The 7,329-nt window shown below is 39.9% G+C and overlaps 1 protein-coding gene and 1 long non-coding RNA gene across 4 annotated transcripts in view; one reads left to right on the top strand and one right to left on the bottom strand.

Moving 5' to 3' along the window:
* LOC144476931 (uncharacterized) overlaps positions 1-431 on the top strand; it is a 17,723-nt gene extending 17,292 nt beyond the window's left edge. Inside the window, exon 4 of the long non-coding RNA XR_013495112.1 lies at positions 212-431. This is a non-coding gene — a long non-coding RNA (uncharacterized LOC144476931). The remainder of the gene's footprint in view (positions 1-211) is intronic.
* Positions 1-4,209, bottom strand: part of LOC144476930 (putative fatty acyl-CoA reductase CG5065) — a 23,846-nt gene extending 19,637 nt beyond the window's left edge. The window contains exon 1 of one of the 3 annotated variants that reach the window (XM_078194259.1): positions 4,146-4,209. Coding sequence is in view for 1 of the 3 variants with exons in the window: in XM_078194257.1 (XP_078050383.1) it covers positions 499-539 (41 nt within the window). In the remaining 2 variants the exon portion in view is untranslated. Of the gene's footprint in view, positions 1-424; positions 619-4,145 lie in introns of those variants that run through there. The other 2 variants (XM_078194257.1, XM_078194258.1) reach the window with 2 other exon arrangements.
* Between the last annotated feature and the right edge of the window lie 3,120 nt (positions 4,210-7,329).

Raw genomic sequence — 7,329 nt, 5'->3', positions numbered from 1 at the left:
TCAGGAAACTATTCTAATTATTAGACAATTTTTAATATATAGAAATGATTGAAAGAAAGGGTATTCTATTAATTCAAGGTTTATTTGGTCACTGTCTCGGGCGCGAAGAATTGTTATCTTGCACAATAAATATATAAATGACAACGTAATGTGTATAATAATATAACATAAACGATAGATAATAATATTAAAATTATTTTGTCCTATTTAGGAAATTGCTAAGAATGAATAAGGGTTGATCAACGCAGCGTGGAATAAATCGCTGCGCAACGGGTGCAGTTAAAGGAATTATATTCCGCGGGGGTTGTTCGCATCGGAATGCACCCTGGCCGACGAATTGTTCATCATTTAGTGGACTATCGATCAAGAGAGGCACGACGAAACGAGGATGGAAGATAGAATTGAAGCGCATCGGTGAACTCACCCTATCTGGCGCGGGGGTGAGGATCGTTCGACGCCTCCCTCTTTCTCGATTTTTCGAGACGCGAGGCACGGTACCTTTGGAATTCGTGGCGCCGGGGTTGCGCACCCCCAAACATCGCCCTCGAGATACTTTTCCACTGTCGGAATATATGTATTATCACTCTCGCACCTCGCCCCTTTTCTCGCCCTTTTCGCCGCGCGAATTCTCGCCCTTTGCTCGCGATCTCGCCCCGCTCTATTGTTTTCTCGCCGCGTAGCCGCCGATACACGGATTTACGGGTATCCCCATCGGAGTGGTGCCCGAGGTGACAGAAGGGTCGTCACTGGCATTGACGACACGATCGTCAGGCGATAGTCGACGCGGCTGCGCGCGGCCTGACAAACCAACAGATGACGACGCAGCCGTAAGGGTTGATCTTCGGGATCGCTGCGATCGCGACGCGCGCAACGATCTGCCCGCGGATTTTACGCGTTTATTATGTTTTTACGCGGTATATTATTATTTTACGCGGTTATTATTATTAACCCGGGGCAAACGGGTTAGCGAAATATATTCAGAATAATTAAAATATTGGAAAGACTTTAGAAATTGTTATACTATTTTTTTCATTTATTCGAATTGTTGAAAATGGAAGACTCCTGTGCTAGTCGAGCAGACGATTTTTATTTAGTAATGATAATATCGTAGAAAAAGTATCTCTAAAAATTGAAGCTCGAATTTTGTTTGAACTAATTATTTTCTAATTAGTTGAAATATAAATACCGTGATTAGTTAATTCTTGAGAATTGATTCTAATGTTCGCAGGTTTCATTAAGGTCTATAGGAAAATTAGATGCATAAAAATATATATCGAATGAAATTCACTTATAAACGATCATAGTCTAATCGAAATAATGAACGATCAAAGTCTGGACGATATTATGAATGATCCTAGCGTACTCAATTATATTTATATAATTTATGTCAACCTTCGCAGCGACTACGTCGGTTTTTATGGTAAACGCTTCCGTGTTTTTAACAAATAGATTTAGTTGTAAATCGTTCGACCAGATGGTGCCAGTTACAGGGGTGGTTGGGGATTGAACGAAGCAACAGGTAGTCAACTAGATACTACTCGCAGGGTTCTAATAACCTGATGTAGAAATTCCTTGCTGTTTAACGCAATTGTACGTGTGTTATAAATAGTATATAATTTCCTCCATCTTCAAAGGCTTTTTCACAGACGAGCCACCAATAAAACCGAGTTGAAAAAGCCCAGGGGTAACAAAGAAACACGCTGCAAATCATCGATGTTATCTACGATCGCGAGCGCATTAATTCAACAAAAAACAGTGACCGCGTTATTATCGATGAGACCGCCGGTGAAACATTGATACCTTTGCTTCGGCAAGAACCTAATTAAAGCGGTGCTGTCAGCTGGAATCTGTATAATGTATACAAAATAAATGGCTTACAACACCTAGGAATAAGTATCGCTGATTGATACACCGTGCGATTATCGTATCTCGATCTATCGGCTAACCAGCCCGTGATTAACGACTTTTGATTTTTGCGATACGGCGCCCTTTTTTTCAAACACGTGCCGTTCGTTTGTCACTGTGATAATTACGTGAGGAAATAATCTCGCGGGCGTACAGCAGATTTAAAAGCAGAAGATGCTCGTAATTGGAGATGCTGGGACCACCTGGTCCGCAAATTTAATTACCGCTCCGTTCGTTTCTCTAACGCCGGAGAGATGCGAGTCCCGAGAGAAGATTCGAGAGAAGATTCGAGAGAGAGAGAGAGATTAATCTCAACGACGTTCGCTTCTCCTTAATTGCACGCAAATTGCAGCGGGCAACGTTTTAGTGTTCGCGACGCTCTGGGAACAGTTTAATTCTTTCGTACGTACAATTCGACGGTAAAGATGCAATTTCTTCTGGGTTTGCGCAACAGACGAGGCGCCGTTGTCTACGAAGGCGGGCGTCATTAACGGTTGCCACGATTCGCGGAAGCCGACCGAATTCTTATTTATTCGACAGAGTCTTTTCATTTGAATAAAATAGACGAGAATCAACCCCCAAAGTTCAACCTCTGCCGAAACCAGTTAATCAACGAGAGTTTAATATTAATTTTAATTTGGACTTGAATGTGAAATTAAAAGAAATTAAAAAACATCCATTTGTCAATTTGTGGATAAAATCAAGCAAGCTTCCTTACTTAAATAAAATAAACGAGAATCAATCACCCGAAATTCCCACGCCACCGAAAACCATTCGATTAATAAAATTTTCTTTCCAATTTTAATTTGAACTTGAATGTGAAATTAAAAGAAATTAAAAAACATCCGTTTGTCAATTCGTGGACGAAATCGCGGCTTCCATCGACCAATAGATTAATTTATTCGAATTTTAATTTATGCGCGTTCGATCGCGGGCGGGTTACGTCGCGGCGGTGGTTCCGCTCGAAATTTCACTTTATTTCGGCCGAAAAGTAATTCGCTGGACCAGGCGCGGCGTGCGTCACGCTGGGTTTAATAAATAAAACCGCATACATGCATGCGCGCGGTGCTCGGTGCCCGGCCGAAGAAAGTTGTTCCGCGTTGTCCGAAGGAAAGGACGTGTGCGCCGCCGTGCTTACGCAATACACGCATATCTCGAGCAGCCTCTTTCTCTTGCATCAGGCGCGTTTCTTTCGGCGTTGCTTTCGCGAAACTCGTTCGCGCTTTTCTAAATCTCTTTCTTATCGGCTGCCAGGACGGGGACGGTCGTCAGGTTATGTCTGTTTCACTCTGCGCTTTTCGCCGCGAAAATTTCAGGGAAAATTGAGAGAAATTCGAAAGAAATTCGAAAGAAAATTGAAAGAAAATTCGTGAGGAATTCGAAAGAAAATTCGATAGAAATTCGAAAGAAAATTGAAAGAAATTCGAAAGAAATTCGAAAGAAAATTCGAAAGAAATTCGAAAGAAAATTCGAAAGAAATTCGAAAGAAAATTGAAAGAAATTCGTGAGAAATTCGAAAGATATTTTTCCGGAAATCTCGACGCGTTCCGCACAATTCGATTCTTTGATTGCAATGGTAATTTATTCACCGGAGACGAACCGGCGATTTGTAATTTTTAATTGGCTTTCAATGGGAGAATATATCTTCGACACGGATATTATATAATATGTGTAACAATTTCACCGAGACGAAGATAACGAAGAATTATTATTAAATTCTCAAAACTGTCCTTGCATTCGCTTTGATTATTTTTGTTAGTTATATGTAAAATCCGTGGTCTAGAGATCGAAAATATTTGCACCCGATTTTTAGAATTTCTAACGTAGATCAGCTTCCATTGTTTCGATTCACTGTGTCACTAACTTATATCCTAAACTCCACTGACAAATCGAGGGTGTATTTTATATGTTTCACTGGCAAATTCAGGGTAGATTGTCCATCGTATATTTACGACATTTATTATATTTATTTATATTATACTTAGTAATATTATATCTATTTATTTAAATCCATTTGTTCGTATTTATTTATCCATATCTATTAATCGATATTTATTTATCCATATCTATTAATCGATATTTATTTACCCATATCTATTTACCCGTATCCATTTATTACCAATAAATCAGCTACAATTATATACGAATTCACGATGAAAGAATCGTAGATCGGCGACTCGAAAACCGGTGAAAGAACGTCGAAAGCGTAGAAAATCGGCGATCTGCGTTATTTTGCTTACCGGACACACTGGGTTGCACGCGATAGTACACGACAGACACCGTGAGGCTCGATTCTGTAACACCTTTCTTGTTCAACTGTGACCGGTCCAGCAAGCGGCGCCCCTAAATATACTGTCAGTAAGTAAATGCGACTGCCCCTACTACCGATCCGACGCGATACATACGAAGAGAACACGGCCAACGGGAATTCCGGCCGATCAATTGCACCTGTATGGGGGTGAGAACACCGTGTCGCGGCCGGAACGAGGTCTCGAAAACATTCTAGACGTTTCCTACTCCACGGAACAATGCGTCGCCGGAGAACGTGTTTTGACCAATGATTAGCGAGAATCGCCGGAACGTTCAATACCCGGAATAATTTCTACTTATCGTTACTTTTTCGTTTTGCTATGATCATCCAACCGGCCACTGTGATTAACATCGCCGCGAGACACCCGGCCAAGTTTTTGAGGCTTTTCTTACAATGTTATGCCGCAATGATTGATACTTAAAAGTCACGGAGTCATATTCGTAATATGAATTAGTTCTTGATTATGGCATATGCGTTATACGTCGGACATGACGAAAATATGAGAAAATACTAAAAGATATATTAACTTCCCGCTAATTCTTCCGTCATCGTAGAAACAATAATTATTCACTTCCATTGAGAAAATCGCAGTGCACATTAGTCCGTGTCTAATCGTCCCTCCGTTCCGCGGACAAAAGCGTACAGTTCGAAAACAGTCGATACAATTATTCAAGCCTCGCGGATGGTTTCTTGATGGTCATAGATCATCAACAATTGTAAATATCCGTCGCGAGGGTCGAAATAATCTTATCTACCCTCGTAACACTATCGTTTTGTAATAAAAGTTTGCAAAATATTCTACATAATTAACTGTGCTAAGGACAAGCGAGTTTTAATTAATGAGGCGTGAAAGGAGACCTAATGCAATAGATCAAATCTAAATAACGTGTCGCCATTGAGAAGGAAACGAAGATACTACGGGAGCAGAACTATAGCAAATTCTCCCCAGTTCTGTCCTTCGGTTTCCAAACAAAAGATTATCCCGTCTTATCAATGAAAGTACAACGTCGTCTTCTAATCGTCTCTCGGCTTTGTTCGCGAAAAGCGTGCGCAACCTTGAGAGGAAAAGATGCGATCGTTTGATTCTCCTGAATGGTTTTTCTAGTCGCCGTTTCTCAAGAATTATAAAAACGCGTCGCGACGCTTCGGATCACCGTATCTCCTGCCGCTCCGCATTATCAATTCCCATTTACAAGCTGCAGGATAATCTGGAGAGAATATACAGCGCCAACGAATAAATACTATACCTGACCAAAGGAGCACAGAATCCAGGATATCAGCATTTTTATAGAATACATCACCGTAGAAACATCTATTTAAAACATCGTGGATCCTAAAAGAGAAAGAAATCGGAAATTGTCTTTTTTTGTCCGTAGAATGTTGAATCGCAGGGCGTCCCGATAATGGTTCCGTTTCGCGCCGGGATAATTCATGGGGCGTCGAGCAGGTTAATAAAAGGTAGAAACCGATTCGCCACGCGCTGCACAATATTGCGATCGTGTTATGCGCGCTTGATAGGAATCCAGGACATTCATCGTCCATGGAATGTAATTTAAGGCTCCGCCATCGCGCCGAGATTTCCTACCCGTTTCCTCGAATCTTGTTGATGTACATTCCGCTATTTATGACGGTTATGACGCGATATCTACAGCCGCGTGTCTGTGACAATAATGATTATTGGATTCGCACGCGACGCGTACGAAACGCGTCGATGAATAGCCCTGTGGTGGTGATGGTGGTGGAGGAAGAGCGATACCCGGAGTTCCTACGAATTGTTTACGACGAAGATGATGCAAGGAGGCCCGCCTATTGACGGAAACCAACGGAAAGGAGAACGGATGACTAAATTTTTGAACCACGTGAGTAACATTTCGAACGGATGAACACACGTCAGACTTAGGTCCGTGACGATCGACTTTTAATTTATGCGACTGAATTGAAATATATAAATATTTCAGAGTAGATTGTGAAGCATAAAATGTATAGATAAAAATTGTGAAGCACAAATTATATAAATAAGAAATATGAAGCATAAAATATATAAATAAAGAATATAAAGCATCAAATATATAAATAAAAAGTGTATGTATTTTAAAATACGTGAACAATGAATATGAACTATAAAATACATAAATAAAGAATATGAAGTATAAACTATATAAAATAGAAGACATTCCAGTGCCTTTCGTTAAATTCTACCTGCATATGAACAGGAACAGTGAAAGATAGACGATCGGGTATTTTATTCGAAAACTATATAATAAAACTATGAGACGATAATAAAAAGTGCATTATAATGTATTATTATAATGTGTCGCGAGGTTTAGATAACTTTCCCGAAACATCCATTAAAGGTATCGTCTGTCCAAAACCCGTTCAGCATCGTACCCGTTCGACGAGTGCCAGCGCAGATCGCGTAGCAAAACATTGTCCCTACCTTGTAGCCTATCCTCTTGGGAATCCCGATCCGTTGCATTAATTGGCCGTAAACAGGCATTGGGTCAAGGCGATGAGTGATAGAGGAAGGACTTCTATCAAAACATTTTGTTGTTTCATTTTCTACGACTCTGTTTTGCTACCTAAAACCGCCTGGTAGCTCCGCCCTCAGTTTAAGATATCGCATGATGCTTATTAATTTGCAGTCGTTATTCTAAACTACTCTATCATTGTTATTATTAATATTCTCTTTTTGAGATTCTGTATTTAAATATATTTTGATTTGGTAGTCAGCAATAAATCGTGCGACTGCATCGATAAAATAATTTCCAAGTATAAAAGATTATTTGCTCTCGACTATAATAAAGCATTGCATAGTTTCTTCAGGTTAACTAATCTTCCCTAAATTATATTTTATTCAATTGGAACACCACGCATTGATATAATATAATAAATAATTTATATTCAGCGGCTCGGTTGCTGGACAGATTCTTTTTCAAGTTTTCTGTAAGGGTGCAGGAGGGTGGAACGTTCTTCCTTTAATTTTTAGAACCGTATACGGTTATCCCACTGTTCTCTGCCTATTTTTTCAATCATTTGAATTTAATACTGCTATTTTCAAAATTAAATCTACACCAAACATAGGTAAAATTATTTAAAATAATTTAATTTGCACC

The sequence above is a fragment of the Augochlora pura genome, chromosome 11, assembly GCF_028453695.1.
Source record: "Augochlora pura isolate Apur16 chromosome 11, APUR_v2.2.1, whole genome shotgun sequence".
NCBI lineage: Eukaryota > Metazoa > Arthropoda > Insecta > Hymenoptera > Halictidae > Augochlora > Augochlora pura.
Note: the sequence above shows the minus strand (reverse complement) of the source record. Positions and strands in the feature narration are given on the sequence as shown.